The 26,918-nt window shown below is 55.3% G+C and overlaps 4 protein-coding genes across 4 annotated transcripts in view; all 4 read right to left on the bottom strand.

Moving 5' to 3' along the window:
- LOC104323151 (protocadherin gamma-C5-like) overlaps positions 1-26,918 on the bottom strand; it is a 181,597-nt gene that overhangs the window by 107,339 nt on the left and 47,340 nt on the right. The gene's annotated exons all lie outside the window — the stretch shown is intronic.
- LOC138682386 (protocadherin gamma-A2-like) lies at positions 20-3,491 on the bottom strand. The gene has a single exon (XM_069773011.1). The coding sequence runs from the start codon at positions 3,113-3,115 to the stop codon at positions 152-154; it is 2,964 nt and encodes a 987-aa protein (XP_069629112.1). The 5' UTR covers positions 3,116-3,491; the 3' UTR covers positions 20-151.
- LOC138682387 (protocadherin gamma-B5-like) lies at positions 6,191-9,196 on the bottom strand. The gene has a single exon (XM_069773012.1). It carries the CDS (start codon positions 8,972-8,974, stop codon positions 6,506-6,508), a length of 2,469 nt encoding a protein of 822 aa, XP_069629113.1. The 5' UTR covers positions 8,975-9,196; the 3' UTR covers positions 6,191-6,505.
- LOC138682286 (protocadherin gamma-A2-like) lies at positions 20,256-24,517 on the bottom strand. Its single transcript, XM_069772336.1, has one exon. The coding sequence runs from the start codon at positions 24,206-24,208 to the stop codon at positions 21,227-21,229; it is 2,982 nt and encodes a 993-aa protein (XP_069628437.1). The 5' UTR covers positions 24,209-24,517; the 3' UTR covers positions 20,256-21,226.

The raw sequence follows: 26,918 nt of genomic DNA, 5'->3' as shown, positions 1-26,918 counted from the left end.
GCTGAGAGGAAGCTCCAGCAGGCAACAGCAGCCTCCCGCTTCTCCTGCCTCCCGCAGCAACGGTCACGCTGAGCCGCGATCCCACGCTCACCTCCCGGGAGCACGAGGCGCCAGCGCCCCGCGCGTGGCTGAGCGAAGCTTTGCCTTCCCGCTACCTCCACCTCCCGAGGCAGGAGGCAGAAGACGGGGGGGAAAGGGCGGAGAAGCAGCGGAGGGAAGCGCCGCGCCGCGCCGCGGAGAAGGGCTGGTGGGAGGAACTCACCGGGGGAGCGGCGGGGTCCGCGCGGCGGGCGCCGGCAGGGTCCTCCCCGAGCAGCGGCGCGGGCTCGTCGGGCGGCGGCCGGGCCGGGAGGGTGTCGCAGCAGCTGCCGCCCGACAAGCGGAGCTGGCTCTTGCGCGAGTCGGCGGTGAGCGACACCTCGTGCGAGTAGGAGTGCAGGAAGGCGCGGACGCCGTCGATGCCCACGAAGTGCGAGGCCGGGACGCCGCGCAAGGCGCCGCTGCCCGCCGCCAGCAGCTGCGAGCGGCGCCAGCGCCGCAGGCGCAGCGCCAGCAGCAGCAGCAGGAAGGCGAGGAAGAGGCAGGACACGGCCGCCACGGCCACCACCAGCCACCGCGTCAGGCTGCCGGCCGGCTCGCCCGGCGCCGCCGCCGCCGCGCTGCCCAGCTCCGACAGCAGCTCGGCCACGCTCTCGGCCAGCACCACCGTCAGCGTGGCCGTGGCCGACAGCGCCGGCCGCCCGTGGTCCTTCACCACCACCACCAGGCTCTGCCGCGCCGCGTCGCGGGCCAGCGGGAAGCGCGCCGTCCGCACCTCGCCGCTGTGCAGCCCCACGCGGAACAGCCCCGGCTCCGTCGCCTTGGCCAGCTCGTACGACAGCCACGCGTTCTGCCCCGCGTCCGCGTCCACCGCCACCACCTTGGCCACCAGCGCCCCGGGCTCCGCCGAGCGCGGCGCCAGCTCCACGCCCGCCCAGCCCGCGCCCGGCGCCGGCGCCGGCGGCGGGTACAGCACCTGCGGCGCGTTGTCGTTCTCGTCCACGATCACGAGCCGCACCGACACGTTGCTGCTCAGCGCCGGCGCGCCGCCGTCCTCCGCCCGCACCCACAGCCCCACCTCGCGCACCTCCTCGTAGTCGAAGGAGCGCAGCGCGTACAGCGCGCCCGTCTCCGCCTGCACCGACACGTAGGACGACAGCGGCGCGCCCCGCACCCGCCCCTCCGACAGCCGGTACCGCACGCGCGCGTTCTGCCCCCAGTCCGCGTCCGCCGCCCGCACCGTCAGCACCAGCGCGCCCGCCGCGTTGTTCTCGGGCAGCCGGGCGCTGTAGCGCGCCTCCGCGAACACCGGCGCGTTGTCGTTCACGTCCAGCACCCGCAGCGCCAGCACCGCGCTGCTCCACAGCGCCGGCGACCCGCCGTCCGCCGCCCGCACCGTCACGTTGTACTCCGCCACCTCCTCCCGGTCCAGATCCCTCGCCGTCACCACGCTGTAGTAGCTGCCCTGCGAGCTCCGCAGCCGGAACGGGACGCCCCCGTCCAGCGAGCACCGCACCGCGCCGTTCGCCCCCGAGTCCCGGTCCTGCACGTGCAGCAGGGCCACCACCGTCCCCGGCGGCGCGTCCTCCGAGATCGCGCTCAGCGCCGACCGCACCGAAATCTCGGGCGCGTTGTCGTTCACGTCTGTCACCGTGATCGCGACTTTGGCCGTGTCGAAAAGGCCCCCGCCGTCTTCTGCTTGCACCTCCAGTTCGTGCGAGTCGCCTTCCTCGAAGTCCAGGCTCCGCACCAGCGTGATCACTCCCGTCTCAGTGTCCAGCTGGAAAATCTTGGAAGCTTTCTCTGTGATTTTCTTCAACGAATACTTCACGTGCCCGTAGATGCCCTCGTCGGCGTCGGTGGCCGTGACGGTGACGAGGACGGAGCCCACGGGCACGTCCTCCGGCACACGCAGCGTGTACTCCGCCTGGCTGAACACGGGCGCGTTGTCGTTCGCGTCCAGCACCGCCACGCGGATCCGCGCCGTGCCCGTCCGCGCCGGCTCTCCGCCGTCGCTCGCCCTCAGCACCAGCTCGTGAAACGCCGCCTCCTCCCGGTCCAGCGCCTTCGCCAGCACCAGCTCGGGACGCTGCTCCCCGCCGGGGCCCGCCTGCACGGCCAGCGAGAAGTGCTCGTCGCCGCTCAGCTCGTAGCTCTGCAGCGAATTCGCTCCCGAGTCCGGGTCGTGGGCCTCGGCCAGGGGAAACCGCGACCCCGGGGATGTCGTCTCGCTCATTCTCAGCTCTCTTTCTGTCTCTTGGAAGCTGGGCGCGTTGTCGTTAATGTCCGTGATTTCCACTTCGATTTCGTAAAACTTCATTTCTCCCTCCACTATCACCTCACAGCGCAGCACGCATCGCTGCACACTCTCGCAGACTTGCTCTCTGTCTATCCTCTCCGCCGTCACCAAATGTCCCGTCTTCCCGTGCAGAGCGAAATACTGCGTCCTCCCGTCGGAGACAACGCGGACGCCGCGTTCGCGGAGCGCCGGCAGCTCCAGCCCCAGGTCCTTGGCCACGTCGCCCACGAACGAGCCCTTCGGCATCTCCTCGGGAACCGAGTAGCGCAGCTGCCCCCACGCCGCCTCCCACGCCGCCACCAGGACGCACCACAGCAGGGCTCGCTCCCGCCGGCCCCAGCGCCTCCCCGCCGCGCACATCGCCGCCGCGGCCCCGCCGGCCCCGCACCGCCGCCGCAAGCTCTTCCCAGGCGCTTCCCGCTCGGGCTCCGCTTCCCTCTCAGGCTCCGGCCCCGGATCGCCGCTCCCGGCCGCTGCCGCCGGCCCCTCCGCCTCGCTGCAGCACGGCTCCGCACCGCGGGGACGCTCGCAGACCGCCCGGCCGCCGAGCCAGCCAGCCAGCCAGCGAGCGAGCGAGCCGGGCCGCAGCGGGCGGGGCTGCCGGCAGCGCTCCGGCCTTCCTCTCGCTCCTCCTCGGTCAACAGCGGCGCCCGCAGCCTCCTCCCGGCACTGCAGGCACCCAGCGCTGCCGAGCGCTGCCCGCCCTGCCTTTCCCGCGGGCAGCGGGCGGGGACGGCACCGTCGCCACGGGGACAGCGGGGCCCGTCCAGCGGTCATCTCCTGCGCTGCCTTTTCGCCAGCCCATCTCTCCTTCCACCCGCGAGGCGATCACGACCAGGAGGAAGGCAGAGGCCTCCCGCCGCCGTGCTGTTCCGAACGCACGGGAAATATCACTTGCTAACGCCGAGACATGGCAAGTAAAATAACGTCTCTTCGTCTCACATGCACATGATTACGAGCCTCATCCCATTAGTCCGAAGGCACAATCTCCAACCCAAATTTGTGTAGTTGTCATGCCTGAATGACTGGTACAGGGAGAGCAAGAGGAAACAGGCTCTGAAATACAAACCGGGATATTCAGACACACACACCCCCCCCGCCGTGAACCAGAGTTAGGAACCCAAGCGGCAGGAACTTTGCTTTAAAGACCTCCGTTCCTAAGGAGCACGCTTGGAATTAACTACCCCACGACCATTGACTGAGACTAGACATTTAAAGGCTGAAGCGTGGCCGAAGCAGGCACATGTATCCACTTGGAAAGAAAGAGGACCTTTAAGCTCGCAGGGAACCCCAATTCAATATGGAGAAGAAATAGCGAAACTTTTACTGGCAGTTCTTCTACCCGAGGAAGTTCCAATAACACATTGTGAAGCCCATCACAGTGGGAACAGTGAAATGATAAACGGAAATCGAAAAGCGGACCAAGTGGCAAAACAAGCAGCTCTCAAAGAGTCAATATTTGAGGGAGCCTTAATTCCAGCACCTCGTTTAGAATCATCACCTCCACAATATACTGAGAGAGAAGATCAATTGCTAGAACAATTAGATTGTTCTAAGAATGATCAGGGATGGTGGGTGACACCTTGAAAACAATTGCTACTTTCTGAAAAGATGATGGAACGTCTACTTAAAAGATTGCATCGAGAAACACATTCAAGAGCAAATGCATTGGTATTGACTGCCAAAAAGAGAGCTTGCAGGACCAAAAATGTAAAATCTGACAGACATAATAGTTAAGAGACGTGCTATTTGTTGTGCTAATCACCCCAAAAATTACCAAGAGGGTTACAGGAGAAGTTGTGAAACAAGGAATAACTCCTGCGGAACACTGTCAAATAGATGTTATGTCATTACCAAGGTGTACTTCATACAGATATTTATTGGTGATAGTAGATACCTTTTTTGGTTGGCCAGAGGCCTTTCCCTGTCGTACCAAGAAGGCTAGAGAAATCATTAAGGCCTTATCAAAAGAAATTCTCCCTAGGTTTGATATTCCAGAAGGTCTGTCTTCTGATATAGGACCCCATTTCATTGTAGAAATCGTAGAGGGAATTTCTAGTTTTGGGGGTATTAAAGGGAATTTACATGCCCCTTGGAATCCACAGTCCAGTGGTAAAGTAATCTTGTAGGAATATAAGAGAGGCAATGGAGACAGGGTGCTTGAATAAAATCCCGCATGAGTTCGGATTCTCCCTGACTGGATGGCTACAGAGTTTACTACAGAACCTAATAATTTTGGCTATTACAGTGATTTTTGTTTCTATATTGTTTGGATGTCTCAAGAGTTTCATCATGAGACAGGCATCTCAACCACATGCATTAGGTAATATTTAAAATAGGGAAATTATTAGTACACACGATGTAAGGTTTAGTAACTAACTATCAGACAATGGGGCTTCATGTTTATGTCAGAAAAGGTAATGGATTGTGGTCTGGTCAATAAACCTTGAAGAACCACTTGTAACTGCCAAGACAGAGTAAGAAGTAGGTAAGAGGTAATTCCTACAGGGGGAGATCGCGACCACCGACTCGTTGACCACCTACTCAGATGATACCAAGTACTCAAAAGAAGACCATGAAGGAAGAAGACCGAGTCTGCACACTAATTTACGTGACAGGCGAAGGAGAAAGGACCAATCGTTAAGGGAAATAATAATGAATATGTATCATTTAATTAGATAAACGTGGGGAATTTTGAGACAAAGGTGTGCTGTCTTGAGACAGGCACCCGTTCATGCGCAACCATGAAATTAATTTAAAAATACCTCGACTCTGTGTGGTATTGGCTTGCGGGCCGGGAAAACCAACCCCGTTTGTGGGACAACAATAAGGAACACGCTGGAAATTAAGTACACCGCGACCATTGGCTGTGATTAGACATTCAAAGGCCCAAGAAGGTGGGGTCAATCAACTGAGAATCTAAGCCACCTGAGCCCGTACCTTAACCTCTAACACGACTTTCTGTATTCGTCTTGCTTGAATGACTGCTACAAGGAGAGCAAGAGAAAACAGGCTCTGAAATACAAAACGTCATATTCGGACACACATCCCCCACACACCCCGGAAAAGCAAGGATATCAGGCTCATGAACCCACGCTTCAGGAATTTTCCTTGAAATACTCCCGTTCATACCGCCCATTCTGTGGGTGGAGGGTGACTGCAGCCATACGACACCTTTGCGTTGCTCCCAGTTTTTCTTCTGCGCCTATTTTCCCGCTAGTCGTCAAGTCCCGACAGTATTTGAGAACGGGATGAGAGCAATGGAGTGCTTCAGTGACGACACTGACCTAACGGCTACAGCATTAAACTGTTGGAAGACCTACAGAGGCAGCGAATACCGAAACAGGAAAGTTAACGGACTTGAATGGGTGATTTCCCATGAGGCCACATAAATTAAGGGTCTGCATGCTTTATAGGCATTTACACCTAAACAATTAATTCGATAACGTGAAGGAATCGGCGAGGAAGGGGCGATGACGACCAGAAAGAAAAGACACGCCTCCCGTGGTTGTGTTATTTCTACCGCAGGGATTAATGTTTCTGTTACGGTGATACAATGTAGAGATAAAGTGCTCTTAATATTCCGTGCAGAGCATTACGAGTCTTGGCCCGTTAGTTCAAAAGCACAATCTGCACCACCAGTTGCACAGTAATGAGCAGCAGTCGTGCTTGCACGACTTTTCCCTCACCCTTTCCGCAGATCAAAAGTGTGTCACACTGGAACGACACCAGCCACATTAGTTTCCCAAACCCCCAGCCATCGCACAAAGCAGCAACGAAGATCCCCCCTCACAAGGAGTCCTCCTCAGGGACGGCCCTTCGCTCTCGACTCCGTTGCTTTTCGGCTGCACACCGGAGGCCGCTCTCAATCAGCCTCCATTTCGCCCCACTTTGTTTTTTCGGGTTTGTTTTGTTTTGTTTTTACAGCCTTACACGGTACAGACCGTGCTTACACTTAGGACTTGCTGCTCCACTCGAGAGCAACTCAGCAGCAGGCAGCGATGCACGTGCCCCCTCTGTTCGGGGCTCTATCACAAAAAAAGAAAACAACTAGCACATAGCACAGCCTTAGCGTTGGCCCTTTCATTCGTTCGTGGAATGACAGCGCGTCAGCAGGCGCCCAAGCGGCCGAAGGACGAGCAAGAGCCCACGCCCCTCGGCGTGAGGTTAGGAAAGGCTCAGAGACAAGGACTGCGCGGGCTTACAGACCTGCGGGGCCTCGGCGTCCGCGGGCGGCTCTCCCGCGCCGGCGCTGCTGGTCGGGCTCCGCTTCCCGCAGGGCTCCGCGCCGAGAAGCTCCTCCGCGGCCAGGCTGGGCAGCGGCGGCGGCGGCCAAGCGCCCTCGGCGACGGCGCGGCCCGGCGCCACGCACAGGTTGTAGGAGTAGGGCAAGGTGCCCTCGCAGAAGTCGGCCGGGAAGGCGGCGCCGGCCACGGAGAAGCGCTGCGCGCCCAGGCAGCGCAGGACGGCGGGCGGCCCGGCCCGGCGCACCCGCGCCAGCACGGCCAGCGCCACGCTCAGCAGGAAGAGGGCGGAGAGGAGCGCCAGCGCCAGCACCAGGTAGAACTGCAGCTCCGCCGGCGAGTCGGCGCCCGCCGCCCGCTCGCTCAGCTCCGGCAGCGCCTCCTGCAAGCTCTCGGCCAGCACCACGTGCAGCGTGGCCGTGGCCGACAGCGCCGGCTGCCCGTGGTCCTTCACCACGGCCACCAGCCGCTGCTTCGCCGCGTCCCTCTCCGACACGGCCCGCGCCGTCCGCACCTCGCCGCTGTGCAGCCCCACGCGGAACAGCGCCGGCTCCGGCGCCTGCACCAGCTCGTACGACAGCCACGCGTTGCGCCCCGCGTCCGCGTCCACCGCCACCACCTTGGCCACCAGGTACCCGGCCTCGGCCGACCGCGGCACCACCTCGAACGGGGCCGCGGCCGGGGCCGCCCCCGCGCCCGCCGCCGGCCACAGCACCCGCGGCGCGTTGTCGTTGCGGTCCAGCACGAAGACGCGCACCGTCGCCGTCGAGCTCCGCGCCGGCGCCCCGCCGTCCTGCGCCCGCACCGCCACCGCGAACTCGCGGCACTGCTCGTAGTCGAAGGAGCGCTGCGCGTACACCGTGCCGCTCCGCGCCTCCACCGACACGTACGGCGCCGCGCCCGCGCTGCCGCCCGCCAGCCAGTAGCTGACGCGCCCGTTGGTGCCCGCGTCCGCGTCCCGCGCGCGCACGCGCAGCACCGGCGCGCCCGCCGCGTTGTTCTCCGCCACGTAGGCGCTGTAGGCGGCCTCCTCGAACACCGGCGCGTTGTCGTTCACGTCCGACACCTCCAGCACCAGCGCCGCGCGGCTGGAGAGCGCCGGGCTGCCCCGGTCCCTGGCCACCACCGCCACCCGGTGCTCGGCCGCCTGCTCCCGGTCCAGCGCGCTCGCCGTCACCACCTTGTACGAGCCGCCCGACGACGCCACGATCGACAGCGGCGCCTCGCCCGACAGCTCGCACGACACCTGACCGTTCTCCCCGGAGTCCCGGTCCCGCACTTTCAACAGGGCCACCACCGTGCCGGCCGGCGCGTCCTCGGGCACCGGGCTCGACACCGACGTCAGTGTCACCTCGGGCGCGTTGTCGTTCACGTCCAGCACCTCCACTTCCACCTTGCAGTGCGCCACCAGACCACCCCCGTCCCTCGCCTCCACCAGCAGTGTGTAGCCTCGCGTGTCCTCGAAGTCCAGCGCCTCCTGCAGCCTGATCGTCCCGCTCTCCGCGTCCACCACGAACTTCTGAAGCACCTTGGCCGGCATTTTCCCGAAGCTGTAGGTGATGCGGGCGTTGGTGCCGGCGTCGGCGTCAGAGGCGGAGACGTTCAGCACCATCGAGCCCGGCGGCGCGTCCTCCCGCAAGCTGGCACGGTAGCGGTCCTGCGCGAACACGGGTGGGTTGTCGTTGGCGTCGGTGACGTTGATGCAGAGCTGGGCGGTGCCGCTGCGGGGCGGCTCGCCGCCATCCAGCGCCGTCAGCACCAGCCGCAGGCTCTGCTCGCTCTCCCGGTCCAGGGCGCGCCGCAGCACCAGCTCCGCGAACTTGCTGCCGTCCTGGTTCTCCTTCACCTCCACCGCGAAGTATCCGTTGGCCTCCAGCTCGTAGCCCTGCAGCGAGTTGCTGCCCACGTCTGCGTCCTCGGCCGTGCCCAAGGCAAAGCGGGTGCCGGGAGAAGTGAACTCATTGATCTCCAGCTGGAAACTGTCTTGCAAGAAGCGCGGGGCGTTGTCGTTGATGTCCTGGATGGCCACCTCGACGTGGAAAACGTTGAGCGGGTTCTGCACCAGCGCCTCGAAGCTGACGGAGCAGGACGCCGCCTCGCCGCACATCTCCTCCCGGTCCAGCCTCTCGCTCACGTAGAGGTTCCCGCTCTCCCCGCTCACGCCGAAGTACTGCTTCTCGGCGCTGAGCTGCAGCTGGCGTGCCGGCAGGTCGGCCGGGCTCAGCCCCAGGTCCCGCGCCAGCGGCCCCACCAGCGAGCCTCTGCCCAGCTCCTCGGGGATGGCGTAGCGGACCCGCTCCGGCGCCGCCCGGCAGCACAAGCCCAGCAGCAAAGCGGGCAGCAGCACTCGCCCGGCTGCTCGCCCGCGGCTCTGCCTCTGCCTGCCCGCCATTCTGGGCAGCGCTCGCCGCGCTCCTCCCTCCTGCCGCTGCCCTGCGTCCCTTCCAGCCACTCTCCGCAGCGAGCGCAGGGCCCGCCGGAGGGCAGCGATCTCGGCGCCGGCTCGGACGCCGCTGCTCCCCGCGCCGCGCCGCCTCTCGCCTCTGCTGCCCGTGCCGCTGCCGCTCCGGCCGGCGCCGAGCGAGCGAGCAGCCTGCGGGGGCAGGACGCTGCGGCGGCTGCGGCTCCGGCTGCGGCTCCAGCGCCGCTCCGCCCTGGCCAACAGCGGCACCCGGAGGCGCCGTGACGCCACCGCAGCCGGCTGATGGCCGCGCTCGCTCACGGCGGCCCGGGCTTTCCATCTGTACGCGTCAAGCTTGGCGGTCTCTCCTTTAATACGAAAGGACACTCAGAGGCACGGACGTCATGCTTAGCAGGAACGCTAGCCATTATAATACAACCGTCGTCTCCTACTCAAGAAGGATTTTGAGGCCGCAGTAGACTTTTAAAGTAGTGATACACTCTGTCACGTACTTTTACGTCTTCTGGCGTGAGTTGGTATGCAAACTAAGAGGGAAATGTCTGTGACAGAGCAATAAAGAAGTTTTTCCGTGCATGATTTAAGTCTTTCCTGATGTTTCATCTTCCTGCCCACGTGTGTCTCGGAAGCCCACGCAAAAAGGGTGAATTTCATTTTACTCTGAAATGCTCAGGATTGATTCTGATTGAGAACAACAGCTAACACTGATGGAGAGATGTGAAGCCTAAAGGTAGTGGACCTGAACTCAGGCCAATGTCACTGTACATGCCTGGCAGAGAAGAACAGTGCGCAGAACCGTGTCAGCTCTTTGCCATGTGCACATCCTGACGCTGACTCCTCTTCCATCCAGAAAAACCTTCAGTGCTCTTGCTGGAAACGCCAAAGTCTGAGGCCTGCCATAAGGCTCGATTCTGTATTTTTCTCTCTCTGTGATTTTGGGAGCTTCTAGGGAAAAGTCCCACCAGCTGGCCAGTCCATGCAAGGACTGCCTGATCAGCTGAAAGCTTGTCAACGATTTCTGGTGATTAATATACAAACCCAAAACCTCCATCTGACCTCATTGGGGCAGGTACTTCAGTGCTGTGATTTGCAGTTGCTCTGCCACAAGTCGCTGAGGCCTCAAGGTGTAAGCTAGGCAAGTTGCAGTGATTTAGAAGGGTTTGCTAGGCCTCTCTTGCCTTTACTGCATGGCATGACTTTACTAGGCACCACGTGTTCCTTTAATGAGAACAACAAAACTCAGCAGCACTTAATTAAACCAAAGAAGCCAAAACAAGTACCTCTCACTAAGCAATTTGGGGCTGGTGATTTGCTACTGTGACACATCCAGGCCTGTGCAGGCTAGGAAATCACACAGAGGGACACGTAGCCTTGTAGTCCTCAGAGACATAAGAACAAGCCACAGGTAGGTGGGATTGGCCAGCAGTACTCTACACCAGTCTGTACCACCTTCCTGAGTAGCCAGCTTGCCAGAGGGGGATCAGAGGTGACTGCTGCTATGCAATAATGCTCATTGGTCTTCATTAGTGCTCGTTATCCACTTGGAGTAAGCGATGGGTAGGGGGGTGTGCAAGTGTTCTCCACGAGTTCCTTCCTGCAAAGCAGCAGCTCAAATCTCTCAGCCATTTCTGATGATTAATAAACAAAACCAAACACTCTGACTTGCTCCACTGAGATAAGTATTTGTCTGCTGGAATGTACAGAGGCTTGATGCAACTCTGCCTTGAAAATTCATCTCCCAGAGCACCTGGAAGTGACTGAGGTGTGAACCCACAAGCAAAGCCCTGAAGTCTTACTTTGGATTACATAGTAGGGGGGGTGGCTTTTGGAAATCCGTCAGTCCTTGTGACTTTTTCTACTGCGTAAATGTGTTATCAAAGGTCTTTATGTAGGTATAAGGGCATGTGAGAGACTCAGTTTTCACTTCTGTTTCATTTTCCTCACACAAAAAAGTCTTGTCTTCATGTGGTTCTCGAGGGAAGTCAGTGTTTGCTGCAAAACAACACTCAGAGTTCCAACTGCAAAAGAACAATCCACAAGTGGAAAACATGAACCATGACCTTCTGGGAAACAAAGCCTGAAGGCAGATTAAAGGATAGGAAAATGTAATTACCACTTTGATGAAAGTCTCCATCAAAATGTTACATGGAGAAATACACGGATAGAGGAGGTTTCACACAGGAATTACAAGACGTTCCACCCCTACATCATTGTTCTCATTTCTCTCCAACCCCACGCAACTTGCAGGTTAGCTTCTGACCCTCATAACTGGCACACACATGTCATGAGAGATTAATGCATCACGATTATACCAAGAAAGGACATACTTCTGTCTGCTCACTACTATTCTCAGAAGAAACGTAAGTATTCAAAAGCACACGAGAGTTAACATGGCCAAACTAAAAGACGAGCCGTCACCCAACAGAGACTGGGTCATCAAACTCTTTGCTTAGGAGAAATCTCTTCTCCTCTTTTATCACACGCACTGTTCCACAGAGATGCAACTTCCTCAAAGGTCATGTTTACATCTATTCACCCATCACAAAACCAGAACACAGATGTACCCCCCTTACATCTCCTGCCTTCCACACCAGCTGTAACATGAGCAAGAGGCACTAACACACAAGGCATTGCTAAATGAAGATATGCCACTACTTATAACTAAACCGACTTACATAGAACACCAGGGGGCAGGGAGGGGGCAAGAAAAGGAAAAAAAAAATGAGGCAGACAATGCAGGGAAGCATTAAAAGTACTGTCAGAGAAACTCACCAGGAAGATGTCTCAGTCTTCACTGTGGGCATGGAAATTCATCCCCCAGAGCACCTGGGAGCCGTTGCGTTCTCAAGCTGCACGTGCAACCCTAAAGTCTTACTCTGGACTGCAGAGTAGGGGGGGGCCTTTTATGAAAAACTCATCAGCTCTCATCACTTCTTCTCCTCTGTGGCCTGCTCATCTCCCACAAGTCTGAAGCCATAAGTGGAAACACCTAATCAGAGGCCACTTTCTCAAGCTAAGTCTTCTGAGAAAGTATAACAGATTCTCTTTTAGCTTCTGCTTTCTTTTTCTCATACATAAAATTCTGTCTTCCAGTGGCTGAGGGCTTGCCAGGGGATGTAAGGATTTGCTGCAGAACAACACTCTGAGTCTCCAAAGATAAAGAACTATCCAGAAATGGGGCAAAATGAACCGTGACCTTCCAGGAAACAAAGGCATGAAAGACAGTGTAATTACAACTATGAGGAAACTCTACATCGCAGATGTTACAGGGAGATGAAAATGGATAAAGGAGGTTTCACGCAGGATCTAACCGTGTATCATTTTTCTGCAGGGAGAGTTATTGTACAAACACTTTACTGCTGGAGGACTGTCATTGCCTTTCAGGACAGGGGAACCAGGAACACAGCATGAATGGCACAGGCCTTGGCACCAGGCATGAAATGAAACCATTGCTCAGCCAAAGCCACATTGTCCCACCAATTTTCCTGCTTGGGAGCCAGCCTGCTGGCTCTGCATTCGCAGCCTTTATTTGCACCATGGACAACATCCAAGGTTTGGCCATGTATCAGCCACAGGCAAAAGAGCATTTCACTAGGCAACACTGTAGTGAAACAGAAGTCTATCCAAGTCTTTGTCTTGGCAGCTCTAAACCTTCAAGGTATGGATGGAAACTTCAAGATATGGATGGACAAAAATCCTGTATTTATGACATAGCAACTACAGCCCTTCAGGGAAATGCTTTTCTACCCTCAGCTGTACATCAACATCTCCACCCTCACCTCGATAGGCAAGGAAGGGGCTACCTCCAAGAATGGAATAAACCGTGAGAAATAGCTGCAGCAAGAACACAGATAAATCATGCCTGGAGAAAATTAATCCATCCCACTAATCCTGCCATTTCTGTAGCAGCCTTCCTCCAAAAGGTGGGAGGGCAGACAGGGAGAGTCCCTTCTTTCTTTACGCAGAGCAAACTCTCATTTCTCTATTCATGGAACCGCACACTCATTTCCTTTCGGACTTCCATTATAAAACCAGCAATAACCAACAGCTATGTGTCCAATGCTATCAATCGGGTCCAAGTGCATCCCAATGGGAAAAAGCATTGAGAAAGGAAAACAAGCTCTGCAACACAAAGCTGACCATGTCGCAGAGTCCGTTATGCAGAGTCAGGCAATTTCACTAGAGATCAAAAGGTTTCAGGAATGCCAGTTTTAGTTTCTACCATTTTACTCAGCACAAACAGAGTCAACTTGCTGCTCTGAATGGACGGTGGTTACACTGTTCCTTCTTTTGTTCCTTCCTAGAGACACAGAGCAGCACTTCCCTTCCACGTCACCCAGGGAAACCCAGGAGAAAGAGGACAGAGGTTCAGAAAGGCTCAAGGAAAACAGTGAGAGAGCGTGGGCTTATAGACATGTGGCCCCTCAGTGTCCGTGGGCAGCTCTTCTGTTCTCGTGCTGGTGCTCAGGCTCCACTTCCCACAGGTGTCCCCGCCAAAAAAGTCCTCTGCTAGCAGGAGAACCTTCATCGTTCTACAGGCACAGTTATTGCGCTGTCCTGACTTCAGCTGGGATAGAGTTAATTTTCGTTCTAGTAGCTGATAACAGTGGTATGGTTTGGATTCAGTATAAGACTGTTGAGAACACACTGATGTTTTCATTGGTTGCTAAGTAGTGTTTAGACCAAGTCAAGGATTTTTCAGCTTCTCATGCCCAGCCAGCAAGAAGGCTGGCAGGGTACAAGAAGCTGGGAGGAGACACACAGCCAGCACAGCTGACCCAAACTGGCCAAAGGGGTATTCCCTACCATGTGATGTCATGCCTAGTATATAAATTGGGGGGAGTGGGGCTGGGGAGGGGGTCGCTGCTTGGCAACTAACTACCATTTTTATAATTGTTACTGTTATCATTATTAGTTTGTTCCTTTCTGTTCTATTAAACTGTTCTTATCTCAAGCCATGAGTTTTCTCTTTTTTTCCCCTGATTCCCTCCCCCATCCCACTGGGTGGGGGGGAAGGGAGTGAGTGGCTGCGTGGTGCTTAGTTGCTGGCTGGGGTTAAACCACAACATGCACAAACACTTCATTATTGTTAGAGGACTACCATTATCTTTCAGGACAGGGAAACCAGGATCACAGCATGGATGGCACAGGCCTTGGCACCAGGCATGAAATCAAACCATTGCCCAGACAAAGCCACATTGACCCACCTATTTTCCTGGTTCAAAGGCAGCCTCTCACCCTCCTTGCTCTGCATTCACAGCCTGTAGTTGAACCATGGATAACATCTAACTCTTGGCCGTATGTTGGCCACAGGTAAAAGCGCATTTCATTCAGCAACATTTCAGGGAAACAGAAGTATATTAAAGTCTTTGTGTTGTGTATCGAATCTGCATGGCCAAGTTTTCACAGCAGAGAGCCTAAGGGGTTGGCTTCTGTGAGAAGATGCCAGAAGCTTCCCTCATGTATGACGGAGCCAGTTCCAGCTGGCTCCAAGATGGACCCACTGCTGGCCAAATTGAGCCAATCAGCAACAGTGGTAGCACCTCTGTGATAACATATTTAAGAAGAGTTAAAACCTGCTGCACAACAGCAGCTGGGAGAGAGGAGTGAGAATGTGTGAGAGAAACAACGATGCAGACACCAAGGTCAGTGAAGAAGGAGGTGCTCCAGGTGCTGGACCAGAGATTCCCCTGCAGCCTGTGACAAAGACCATGGTGACGCAGGTTCTCCCCCTGCAGCACATGGAGGTCCATGGTGGAGCAGATATCCACCCTGCAGCCCATGGAGGACCCCACGCCGGAGCAGGTGGATGTGCCCTGAAGGAGGCTGTGAGCATGTGGAGAGCCCGTGCTGGAGCAGGCTCTTGGAAGAACATGGCGCTCTGTGTGGAGGATTGCACGCTGGACCAGGTCTTCTGGCAGCGCAGGACCTGTGACCCTTGCAGGTGACCTACGCTGGAGCAGTCCATTCATGAAGGACTGCACCCCATGGAAAGGACCCATGCTGGAGCAGTTTATGAAGATCTGCAGCTTGTGGGAAGGACTTGGTCAGTGAAGTTTGTAAAGGACTGTCTCCCATGGGTGGGAACCCTCGCTGGAGCAGGGGAAGAACGTGAAGACAAAGGAGTGGCAGAGACAAACCATGATGAACTGGCCACAACCCCCATTCCCTGTCCCCCTGCACCTATCAGGGGAAGGAGGTAGAGAAATTGGCAGTGAAGTAGAGCCTGGGAAGAAGGAAGGAGTGGGGGGAAGGTGTTTTAAGTTTGTTCTTGTTTCTCATTATCCTACTCTGACTTTAGCTGGCAATACATAAAATTAATTTCCCTGAGTCAAGACAGGTTTGCCTGTGAAAGTAACTGCTGAATGATCTCTCCCTGTCCTTAACTCGACCCATAAGCCTTTTGTCATATGTTCTCTCTGCAGTCCAACTTCAGACCTGGACAAAGAAACAAAGCAGGAATGGGAAACCTACACAAGTGAAGGAATCATAGCTTCACATTTCAGATTACATCAACTGTAGTAGGTACACAGAAAAGGTAAGTAGTTGCTAACAAGTCCACAGGAGGCTCAAACAGGAGCTCAAATCCAAAAACATAGCCACAGTCCCTCAACGTAATTTCTTTGGATGATGGCACGAGCCTTGTCACCAGGCATGAAATCAAACCCTTGCTCAGCCAAAGCCACACTGACCCACCTGTTTTCCTGGCTGGGAGCCAGCCTCCCACCCTTCTTGCTCTGCATTCACAGCCTTTAGTGGCACCACAGACAATATCCACTGTTTTGGCCATATGGCGACCACAGGCAAAAGAGCATTTCTTTCAGTGACATTGTAGGGAAACAGAAGCGTGCCAACGTCTTTGTCTTGGCAGCTGAACACCTTCAAGGTGTGGAAGGAAACTGCTTCCTCAGCCCAACAACTATAGGAGGTCTCTTCATGTTTTGAGGTTCCCAGTTTGTGGGCCGCAGTAGAGATGGTTCTCCTTTCTTACCAGCTGCAGGACCTTGCACTTGGCCTTGTTGAGCTTCATGAGGTTCACATGGGCCCAATCCTCCAGCCTGTCAAGGTCCCTCTGGGTGGCATCCTTTCCCTCTAGTGAATCAGTTGCACCACTCAGCTCAGTGTCATCTGCAAACTTGCTGTGGCTGCACTCAGTCCCACTGTATTATTTGATAGATATTCAGCAGTATTGGTCCCAGTACGGACCCTTGCGGGACACCGCACATTACTGATTTCCACTAGGACATTGAGCCATTGACTACAACTCTTTGGACGCTGCCAGCCAGCCAGTTCCTTATCCATCTAACAGGCCAGCTGTCAAAACCATATCTCTCCAATTGAGTGGCCAGCATGGTTTTGGGGGACAGTGTGGAGGACACCCTGCGTGCGCTCTCCAACTGGTCCCTCGTCTGTTCATGGAAACCTTGGCTGGGCAGGGCTGCCACTCTGCAGTTTGTGGACTGCAGTAGAGATGGTTCTCCCTTCTTACCCTACAGACAAGCGTGCCTGGGTGAGCACACGACCGTCTATGAAATGCTTCCTCTTTACAGCCGTAAACATCAAAGATTTGTACGGGAACTGCCCCTACACTCAGACAACTGGAACAGATGTGACTTTCCACATATGATCAGACACCCTGAGGTTGAGCTGTAGCTCATGACAACAAGCAAGGCAAGACTTAGGAATGTACAGCAGTCGATGGATTGGTGGAATAACATTTCTTGGGCCAAACTTACTGAGCAGAAGCAACTCATATTGCATAGTACTCCATCAGGCACGCCACTGTGTTAACTATGTCAAGCAAGGAAACGACCATCTGTTCTCCTATAGCCTGACACACAGAGCTCCCCTGTCTTCTCTCCAGCCCTACACAACTTGCAGGTTTGTTTCTGACCTTCACATAATAGGCAAAAACATATCAGGAGAGGATAATGCACTATGCTCATACCAAGAAGGGAGGTACATTTGTCTCCTCACGACCATTGTGAGAAGGAACAGGATTCTAAAGCACAGGAACCAAAGGCAAAAGAGCATTTCATTCAGTGACATTGTAGGGAAACAGAAGTGTGCCAAAGTCTTTGTCTTGGCAGCTGAACACCTTCAAGGTAGGGATGGAAACTGCTTCCTCAGCCCAACAGCTATAGGAGGTCTTTTCATGTTTTGAGGGTTCCCAGCCACAAGGAGGCCCAGCTTTAGACCTGGACAACAAGCAAGGCAAGAATGGGAAACCTACACAAGTGAAGGAATCATAGCTTAACATTTCAGCTTATGTCAACTGTAGTAGGTGCACAAGAAGGGTATCCAGTTGGGGAAAAGTCCACAGGAGGCTCACACAGGAGCTCACACCAAAGAGCAAGCCACAGTTCCTCAAAGTAATTCCTTTGGACAATAAAGAAGGGGAAATGCATGGAACCACAACTGTGGGGCTCATCTAACAACTAGGACAAACTGAACTTTTACACCACCTTTCCATCTTTTACACATTTCAAATTATACCACAGCAAACTTTTTCACCTGGCCTCTATTGGGACAGACAGAATTTTTCACCGTGCTCAAATATTACGCAACAGGAAAGCCACCTTCGCAGACAGATACCATTGAAACAAAAGTTGCATATGCAGCTTCTCCTTAATGAGAACAAGGATGACAACACAGACGTATGCAAAGAGATTTTTCTGTTCATTGCACTAATGTCAGATTTAGAAAATTGTGGTTTAGATTAGAAAAATCCTGTTCTAAATCAAGTTAGTTAATCATTTTCAACTTCAAACAATTTTAGTAATACCTACAGAAGTAGCCAAGGTCATTCCGACCCTTTCTGTTCTTTCCAGATTGATGTTACGTCCCTCTGGCAGGAAAATAAACCATTGACCCAGCACAGAGCGACTTAGTGGTCAAAGTGAGGAGGCAGTACCTCCCCAAATGACGACCAAAGAACACCTGAGATCCTGACGCATGTGGAGAAGGCCTTTGATGTGTCGTGGTTATATAATCCTCTGCATCTGCAGTAGATAGTCTGAATATGTACGAGGTAGGAGTAGTTTAATAAATTATATGCAATAGTTGCAGAATAAAAGAGACACACCTAATGAATCTGGTGTGCTTTGTTTGTGCAAAGTCCACCGAGCACGCAGGCCCCAACAAAAAGCAATATATCTCCTGAGTGTGTGAGATTGGTGCATCACACAGCAGGTAACGAATCCGCTTTTAGGACAACAACACTACTTTAAGGAAATGTAAAATATTCTCAATGGCATAAGCAACATGCAGCTCTGATAAAGACCCAGTTGTCAAAGTACCAGCTCAAAGACACCGTCATCCTACTTCAGCTCATTGGGCAACTGGGAAGGTACATGACTCTCAAATCTGAACAGAAAGTGTACGTCTGTGCTCAGTAACTGCCATTCCCAGGAAACATCATGCAACAGGAGAGCACACTGATGAACCCACAACTTGACCAGCTGGAGTCCAAGCAAGGCAATATCCAAAAATGAGACACCTTTAGACTCAGTTTCAGAACAGCAACAATAAACAAAACACATGCCATGTCTCCACCAGGACCTCCTCACACACAGCACCCTCTCGAGAATCTCCTCAAACCCTTCACAGGTCGCATGGTTGTCCTTTACCTTCATCATCTGCAGATAGACTCCACCCAAAGAAAAGCTGCACAGACAACTTCTCCTTACCAGGGAGAATATTTGACTTCTCAGCATGGGCATGTGACAACCAAGAGCATTTCTTCCAGTAGTATTTTAAGGAAACACTTCTATGAATGTCTTTCTCTTTACAGCTGTAAACTTGAAAGGCACATACAGGACACTTCAACCAACTCTAACAGCTGCCATCTTCCGCATAGTTTCAGAAGGGAGGAGTGGAGGGAAGGTGTTTTAAGATTGTTCTTATTTCTCTTTTTCCAACCCTGACGTTAACTGGCAATAGATTACATTAATTTCCCAGAGCCACGTCTGGCTTGCCGGTGACGGTAATTGCTGAGTGATCTCCCTGTCCTTACCTCAACCCATGAGCCTTTCATCATATTTTCCCTCCACAGTTCAGTTGAGGATGGAGAGTGTAAAAGCAGCTTGGTGGGCATCTGACAGCTTTCCAAGGCTAACCCACCACATCTTGGCAGCTGTAAACCTTCAAGGGATGGGTGGAAACTACTTCCTCACCCTGACAACCTGTCAGTCTTTTAACCTTTTAGTGTTTTGAGGATTACCAGCCAAAGTGAGGCCCAGCTTCAGACCTGGACATAGAAAGAAGGCATTAATGGGAACCCTACAGGAGTGGAAGAATCGTAGCTTCACATTTCAGATTGTGTCAGCTGTAGTAGGTACACAGAAAAGGGAACCACCTGCTAATAAGTACACAGGAGGCTCACACAGCAGCTCACACCATAGACCATAGCTGTATTCCCACTAATAGTTAATTTGGATGATAAAAAAGGGGAAAGACTTGGAACCACAACTGTGGGCCTCATCTAACAACTAGGACAAACTTTAAACCTACCCTTTAGCCATTCCACACTGTACCACAGCAAAGTCTTCCAGCTGCCCTGTCTCTGTACAGGCAGAACTTCAACCTGCCCAAAGAGCATGCAACAGGAAAGCCACCTCTGCAGACAGACAGCATTGAAAGAAACGTTGGGCACACAGTGTCTCAGAATCCAAGCACTGCAACATGGACAAATGCAAAGAGAACTTTCTGCTCGTCCCATACAATTTGATTAAACATTAAAATTTCTAAAGGTCATGCGTGACACAGACCTCAGTTAAAGACCCAGTCCTCAAAGTCTCAGCTCAAAGGCAACATCATCCTTCTTCAACACACAGGCAACTTGGAAGATCCATTACACTACCACACTATTGCAAAGTTTACATCTATGCTTCATAACCACCATTCCCAGGAAACATCATGCAACAGGAAAGCACACTGATGAACCCACAACTCGGACAGCTGGAATCCGAGCAAGGCAATATCCAAAAAATAAGATGCCTTCAGGCTCAGTTTCAGAACACCAACAATAAACCCTGGGAATCAACAAAACACATGCCATGTCTCCACCAGGACCTCCTCACACACAGCACCCTCTTGAGACTGTCCTCAAACCCTTCACAGGTTACGTGGTTGTCCTTGACCTTCATCATTTGCAGATAGACTCCACCCAAAGAAAAGCTGCACAGACAACTTCTTACCAGGGAGAATATTTGACTTCTCAGCATGTGCATGTGACAAGCAAGAGCATTTCTTCCAGTAGTATTTTAAGGGAACACTTCTATGAAAGTCTCTCTCTTCACAGCTGAAAGCATGAAAGGCACGTAGGGGACAGTCAGCCAAATGTAACACACGTGGTCTTCCACACATTCTCAGACACAAAGGCCCATCTCCACTTCTTTACAACAAGCATGTCGGGACGTTAACACACACAGAAGGGAAGGGATGACAACATACTCTTCTAGATTATAGCATAACTCAGGTGTTTAGTAGGTTACAAAACCAGGGCTGGCTCCTCCCAGAGCTCCCTTTAGGGCACTTGCCATAAGTATAGAATTAAGCTGTTAGTTAGAAACATCTCCACAACGTGCAAGCACATAGGAGGACCTGCCAGGGCTCCCTATGCAGCTGGAACAACGTGTCTGACTTGGGCCAAACTTACTTGGGAAGCCAATACTCACATTGCATGATACTACAGATGGGCACCGAACAGGGAAAGGAGCAAACCAGATCTCTTGTGTCCTTCCACAGCCCCGCACAAACACCTCCCAAGACTCTCGTCTCCAAGCCGTCACAACTTGCCTGGTGTTCGTTGACCCTCATAGTTTGCAAGCACTTGTCATCAAAGGGCCAGAACCCAGACCATTTGTCCTCAACATGCACCACTACCACACCACGGACCTCGCCGAGATTTCGCTACGTCTCCGTACTGAGAAGGAAGATACATTGCCTGCTCACTAGCCTTCGGGAAAGAAACCTCGGGGCTCTAAAATTAAAAGAGGAGCTGTCCTCTGGGAGAGGCTGGGTCAGTGAACAGCGTGTAACACATCAGCGACGTGACAAAAGCAGCAAGCCCCGCTGAGAGGAAGCTCCAGCAGGCAACAGCAGCCTCCCGCTTCTCCTGCCTCCCGCAGCAACGGTCACGCTGAGCCGCGATCCCACGCTCACCTCCCGGGAGCACGAGGCGCCAGCGCCCCGCGCGTGGCTGAGCGAAGCTTTGCCTTCCCGCTACCTCCACCTCCCGAGGCAGGAGGCAGAAGACGGGGGGGAAAGGGCGGAGAAGCAGCGGAGGGAAGCGCCGCGCCGCGCCGCGGAGAAGGGCTGGTGGGAGGAACTCACCGGGGGAGCGGCGGGGTCCGCGCGGCGGGCGCCGGCAGGGTCCTCCCCGAGCAGCGGCGCGGGCTCGTCGGGCGGCGGCCGGGCCGGGAGGGTGTCGCAGCAGCTGCCGCCCGACAAGCGGAGCTGGCTCTTGCGCGAGTCGGCGGTGAGCGACACCTCGTGCGAGTAGGAGTGCAGGAAGGCGCGGACGCCGTCGATGCCCACGAAGTGCGAGGCCGGGACGCCGCGCAAGGCGCCGCTGCCCGCCGCCAGCAGCTGCGAGCGGCGCCAGCGCCGCAGGCGCAGCGCCAGCAGCAGCAGCAGGAAGGCGAGGAAGAGGCAGGACACGGCCGCCACGGCCACCACCAGCCACCGCGTCAGGCTGCCGGCCGGCTCGCCCGGCGCCGCCGCCGCCGCGCTGCCCAGCTCCGACAGCAGCTCGGCCACGCTCTCGGCCAGCACCACCGTCAGCGTGGCCGTGGCCGACAGCGCCGGCCGCCCGTGGTCCTTCACCACCACCACCAGGCTCTGCCGCGCCGCGTCGCGGGCCAGCGGGAAGCGCGCCGTCCGCACCTCGCCGCTGTGCAGCCCCACGCGGAACAGCCCCGGCTCCGTCGCCTTGGCCAGCTCGTACGACAGCCACGCGTTCTGCCCCGCGTCCGCGTCCACCGCCACCACCTTGGCCACCAGCGCCCCGGGCTCCGCCGAGCGCGGCGCCAGCTCCACGCCCGCCCAGCCCGCGCCCGGCGCCGGCGCCGGCGGCGGGTACAGCACCTGCGGCGCGTTGTCGTTCTCGTCCACGATCACGAGCCGCACCGACACGTTGCTGCTCAGCGCCGGCGCGCCGCCGTCCTCCGCCCGCACCCACAGCCCCACCTCGCGCACCTCCTCGTAGTCGAAGGAGCGCAGCGCGTACAGCGCGCCCGTCTCCGCCTGCACCGACACGTAGGACGACAGCGGCGCGCCCCGCACCCGCCCCTCCGACAGCCGGTACCGCACGCGCGCGTTCTGCCCCCAGTCCGCGTCCGCCGCCCGCACCGTCAGCACCAGCGCGCCCGCCGCGTTGTTCTCGGGCAGCCGGGCGCTGTAGCGCGCCTCCGCGAACACCGGCGCGTTGTCGTTCACGTCCAGCACCCGCAGCGCCAGCACCGCGCTGCTCCACAGCGCCGGCGACCCGCCGTCCGCCGCCCGCACCGTCACGTTGTACTCCGCCACCTCCTCCCGGTCCAGATCCCTCGCCGTCACCACGCTGTAGTAGCTGCCCTGCGAGCTCCGCAGCCGGAACGGGACGCCCCCGTCCAGCGAGCACCGCACCTCGCCGTTCGCCCCCGAGTCCCGGTCCTGCACGTGCAGCAGGGCCACCACCGTCCCCGGCGGCGCGTCCTCCGAGATCGCGCTCAGCGCCGACGACACTGTCAGTTCGGGCGCGTTGTCATTCACGTCTGTCACCGTGATCGCGACTTTGGCCGTGTCGAAAAGCTCTCCTCCGTCATGTGCCTGCATCTCCAGTTCGTGTGACGAGATTTCCTCGAAGTCCAGCCTTCTCAGCAGTGTAATCGCTCCCGTCTCGGCGTCCAGCTGGAAAACCTCCGATGCCAGGTCCTTCGTTTTCCTCAACGAATACTTCACGTGCCCGTAGATGCCCTCGTCGGCGTCGGTGGCCGTGACGGTGACGAGGACGGAGCCCACGGGCACGTCCTCCGGCACACGCAGCGTGTACTCCGCCTGGCTGAACACGGGCGCGTTGTCGTTCGCGTCCAGCACCGCCACGCGGATCCGCGCCGTGCCCGTCCGCGCCGGCTCTCCGCCGTCGCTCGCCCTCAGCACCAGCTCGTGAAACGCCGCCTCCTCCCGGTCCAGCGCCTTCGCCAGCACCAGCTCGGGACGCTGCTCCCCGCCGGGGCCCGCCTGCACGGCCAGCGAGAAGTGCTCGTCGCCGCTCAGCTCGTAGCTCTGCAGCGAATTCGCTCCCGAGTCCGGGTCGTGGGCCTCGGCGAGGGGGAACCGCGACCCCGGGGCTGTCGTCTCGCTCATTCTCAGCTCCGTTTCTGCCTCTCGGAAGCTGGGCGCGTTATCGTTAATGTCCGTGATTTCCACTTCGATTTCGTAAAATTTCATTTCCCCCTCCACTATCACCTCACAGCGCAGCACGCATTTCTCCACCAGCCGGCACAGCTGCTCTCTGTCTATGCGCTCCGCCGTCACCAAATGTCCCGTCTTCCCGTGCAGAGCGAAATACTGCGTCCTACCTCTGTCTAGGATGCGGACGCCGCGTTCGCGGAGCGCCGGCAGCTCCAGCCCCAGGTCCTTGGCCACGTCGCCCACGAACGAGCCCTTCGGCATCTCCTCGGGAACCGAGTAGCGCAGCTGCCCCCACGCCGCCTCCCACGCCGCCACCAGGACGCACCACAGCAGGGCTCGCTCCCGCCGGCCCCAGCGCCTCCCCGCCGCGCACATCTCCGCCGCGGCCCCGCCGGCCCCGCACCGCCGCCGCAAGCTCTTCCCAGGCGCTTCCCGCTCGGGCTCCGCTTCCCTCTCAGGCTCCGCTTCCCTCTCAGGCTCCGGCCCCGGATCGCCGCTCCCGGCCGCTGCCGCCGGCCCCTCCGCCTCGCTGCAGCACGGCTCCGCACCGCGGGGACGCTCGCAGACCGCCCGGCCGCCGAGCCAGCCAGCCAGCCAGCGAGCGAGCGAGCCGGGCCGCAGCGGGCGGGGCTGCCGGCAGCGCTCCGGCCTTCCTCTCGCTCCTCCTCGGTCAACAGCGGCGCCCGCAGCCTCCTCCCGGCACTGCAGGCACCCAGCGCTGCCGAGCGCTGCCCGCCCTGCCTTTCCCGCGGGCAGCGGGCGGGGACGGCACCGTCGCCACGGGGACAGCGGGGCCCGTCCAGCGGTCATCTCCTGCGCTGCCTTTTCGCCAGCCCATCTCTCCTTCCACCCGCGAGGCGATCACGACCAGGAGGAAGGCAGAGGCCTCCCGCCGCCGTGCTGTTCCGACCGCACGGGAAAAATCCCTTGCTAACGCCGACACATGGCAAGTAAAATAACGTCTCTTCGTCTCACACGCACATGATTACGAGCCTCATCCCATTAGTCCGAAGGCACAATCTCCAACACAAATTTGTGTAGTTGTCATGCCTGAATGACTGGTACAGGGAGAGCAAGAGGAAACAGGCTCTGAAATACAAACCGGGATATTCAGACACACAGCCCGCCGCCCCCTTCCCCCCCACTCCCCTCCCCGTGAACCAGAGTTAGGAACCCAAGCGGCAGGAACTTTGCTTTAAAGACCTCCGTTCCTAAGGAGCACACTTGGAATTAACTACACCACGACCATTGACTGAGATTAGGCATTTAAAGGCTGAAGCGTGGCCAAAGCAGGCACATGTATCCACTTGGAAAGAAAGAGGACCTTTAAGCTCGCAGGGAACCCCAATTCAATATGGAGAAGAAACAGCGAAACTTCTACAGGCAGTTCTTCTACCCGAGGAAGTTCCAATAACACATTGTGAAGCCCATCACAGTGGGAACAGTGAAATGATAAACGGAAATCGAAAAGCGGACCAAGTGGCAAAAGAAGCAGCTCTCAAAGAGTCAATATTTGAAGGAGGCTTAATTCCAGCACCTCGTTTAGAATCATCACCTCCACAATATACTGAGAGAGAAGATCAATTGCCAGAACAATTAGATTGTTCTAAGAATGATCAGGGATGGTGGGTGACACCTTTAAACAATTGCTACTTTCTGAAAAGATGATGGAAAGTCTACTTAAAAGATTGCATCGAAAAACTTATTAAGAGCAAATGCATTGGTATTGACTGCCAAAAAGATAGCTTGTAGGACTAAAAATGTAAAATCTGACAGACATAATAGTTAAGAGACGTGCTATTTGTTGTGCTAATCACCCCAAAAATTACCAAGAGGGTTACAGGAGAAGTTGTGAAACAAGGAGCAACTCCTGGGGAATACGGGCAAATAGATTTTATGTCACTACCAAGGTGTACTTCATACAGATATTTCTTGATGAGAGTAGCTACCTTTTTTGGTTGGCCAGAGGCCTTTCCATGTCGCACCAAGAAGGCTAGAGAAATCATTAAGGCCTTATCAAAAGAAATTTTCCCTAGGTTTGATATTCCAGAAGGTCTGTCTTCTGATATAGGACCCCATTTCACTGTAGAAATCGTAGAGGGAATTTCTAGTTTTGGGGGTATTAAAGGGAATTTACATGCCCCTTGGAGTCCACAGTCCAGTGGTAAAGTAATCTTGTAGGAATATAAGAGAGGCAATGGAGACAGGGTGCTTGAATAAAATCCCGCATGAGTTCGGATTCTCCCTGACTGGATGGCTACAGAGTTTACTACAGAACCTAATCATTTTGGTTATTACAGTGATTTTTGTTTCTATATTGTTTGGATGTCTCAAGAGTTTCATCATGAGACAGGCATCTCAACCATATGTATTAGTGATAAGAGAGAGAAAGTGAGACTTCTTAAAATATATCGACACTTCACAAGTCTCAGAGGGGGGAAATTGTTTTCAATTAATATGCATAATATGATTGAAATAACTAGGGAACTGCTAAAGTCCTGGCTACAGCCCTCATCGGTTAATATTGAAAATAAGGAAACAAAAAGTATACACTATAATTAAGGTTTAGTAACTCACTATCAGACAATGGGGCTTCATGTTTCTGTCAGAAAAGGTAATGGATTGTGGTCTGGTCGATAAACCTTGAAGAACCACCTGTAACTGCCAAGACAGAGTAAGAAGTAGGTAAGAGGCAATTCCTACAGGGGGAGATCGCGACCACCGACTCGTTGACCACCTACTCAAATGAGACCACCTACTCAAAAGAAGACCATGAAGGAAGGAGACCGAGTCTGTGCACTAATTTATAAGACAGGCAAAGAAGAAAGAACCAATCCTTCAGGGAAGTAATAGTGAATATGTATCATTTAATTAGATAAACGTGGGGAGTTTTGAGACAAAGGTGTGCTGTCTTGAGACAGGCACCCGTTCATGTGCATCTATGAAATTAATTTAAAAATACCTCGACTCTGTGTGGTATTGGCTCCAGGCGGGGTAAATGAACCCCGTTTGTGGGAACAACAATAAGGAACACGCTGGAAATTATCTACACCACTAATATGGGCTGCGATTAGACATTTAAAGGCTCAAGAAGGTGAGGTCAGTCAGTTGAGAATGTAAGCCACCTGAGCCCGTACTATAACCTCTAAAACGACTTTCTGTATTCGTCGTGCTTGAATGACTGCTACAAGGAAAGCAAGAGAAAACAGGCTCTGAAATACAAAACGTCATATTCGGACACACATCCCACACACACCCCGGAAAAGCAAGGATATCAGGCTCATGAACCCACGCTACAGGAACTTTCCTTGAAATACTCCCGTTCATACCGCCCATTCTGTGGGTGGAGGGTGACTGCAGCCATACGACACCTTTGCGTTGCTCCCAGTTTTTCTTCTGAGCCTATTTTCCCGTTAGTCGTCAAGTCCCGACAGTATTTGAGAACGGGATGAGAGCAATGGAGTGCTTCAGTGACGACACTGACCTAACGGCTACAGCATTAAACTGTTGGAAGACCTAC

This window comes from Haliaeetus albicilla, chromosome 27 (genome assembly GCF_947461875.1).
Source record: "Haliaeetus albicilla chromosome 27, bHalAlb1.1, whole genome shotgun sequence".
Lineage (NCBI taxonomy): Eukaryota > Metazoa > Chordata > Aves > Accipitriformes > Accipitridae > Haliaeetus > Haliaeetus albicilla.
The sequence above is the reverse complement of the archived record's forward strand: the minus strand, read 5'-3'. Positions and strand labels throughout refer to the sequence as shown.